Source organism: Etheostoma cragini, chromosome 18, assembly GCF_013103735.1.
Source record: "Etheostoma cragini isolate CJK2018 chromosome 18, CSU_Ecrag_1.0, whole genome shotgun sequence".
NCBI lineage: Eukaryota > Metazoa > Chordata > Actinopteri > Perciformes > Percidae > Etheostoma > Etheostoma cragini.
In genome coordinates this window covers 5,614-6,917 of record NC_048424.1, presented here as the reverse complement: position 1 = coordinate 6,917, position 1,304 = coordinate 5,614, and the positions used below count along the sequence as shown (strand labels likewise).

Genomic DNA, 1,304 nt, shown 5'->3' with positions numbered 1-1,304 from the left:
CTCCACGAGTCCTCCTTTAGCCTCTCAGGTAGACCTCCACGAGTCCTCCTTTAGTCTCTCAGGTAGGCCTCCACGAGTCCTCCTTTAGCCTCTCAGGTAGGCCTCCATGAGTCCTCCTTTAGTCTCTCAGGTAGACCTCCACGAGTCCTCCTTTAGTCTCTCAGGTAGGCCTCCACGAGTCCTCCTTTAGTCTCTCAGGTAGACCTCCACGAGTCATCCTTTAGACCCTCAGGTAGACCTCCATGAGTCCTCCTTTAGTCTCTCAGGTAGACCTCCTCGAGTCCTCCGTTTGTCTCTCAGGTAGACCTCCACGAGTCCTCCTTTAGTCTCTCAGGTAGACCTCCACGAGTCCTCCTTTAGTCTCTCAGGTAGACCCCCTCCCCCCCTGAGTGAGGAGTTGTACAGTCTGATGGCGTGGGGGTCAAAGGAGTCCTTGAGTCTTGAGTAAAACCTTCAGAACTGCAGCTCTGTTTTTGTTGGTGATTTTTACGTCGTTATGTTTCAGGTTCTCAGGTCGACGACCACATCCCCAAGAGGTCCTCGGCCCGGATCCTGGCCCCCCCTGGCGGGCGCTCCAGTGGGATCTGGTAATCGCTGCTGCCGGCGCGTCACCCGTCCGAGTCTCCTTGTTTTGTATAATCCTAACCAACCAGGAAAACTGCACTGATTTTAAATAACAAAAGACTAAAGTAACGAGGAAAGTTAACGATGAGCAGCGATTCGCCAAAGTGACTTTAAACTAACTAATTAGTGTCTTAATTGGAGAGACTCACCTGAGTAATAGAACGAGATTGAAGGGCTACCTATGAGCTTCAAATGTTTTCCCAAATTCCAGCTGATCATACGAACACTGACAACGTCTGCTCGTTACCACGCTGCTCGTTACCACGCTGCTCGTTACCACGCTGCTCGTTACCACGCTGCTCGTTACCACGCTGCTTTCTGCTGTAAACGAACAAAACCAGTTCAGTTTTAATGGTTTAAAGTCCACTGACTCATTAAAGTAGTGCAACTGGATTCAGTTAAATATATCTGTTATACCCTGTCATACACACACACACAGACACACACACACACACTCACACACACATACACACACTCACACACACACACATAAACACACACACACACAAAAACACAAGTACACACATACACACACCCACAGAGACAAACACACAAACACATGCACCCAAGTACACACACACACACCTGTACAGCCCACTGTAGACACCATAGCTTTAGACCCGTATGAAGACGTGTGTGGATTGTGGTTGTGATGACCCCCCCCCCCCCCCCCCCCCCCC

At 50.0% G+C, this 1,304-nt stretch overlaps 1 protein-coding gene across 1 annotated transcript in view; it reads left to right on the top strand.

The window, feature by feature from the left end:
* Nucleotides 1–697, top strand: part of LOC117961806 (dihydropyrimidinase-related protein 5-like) — an 11,319-nt gene extending 10,622 nt beyond the window's left edge. The window contains exons 11-12 of the mRNA XM_034900741.1: nucleotides 63–96; nucleotides 506–697. Of these exons, the coding sequence (XP_034756632.1) occupies nucleotides 63–96; nucleotides 506–591 (120 nt within the window). The 3' untranslated portion in view covers nucleotides 592–697. The remainder of the gene's footprint in view (nucleotides 1–62; nucleotides 97–505) is intronic.
* The last annotated feature ends 607 nt before the right edge of the window (nucleotides 698–1,304 follow it).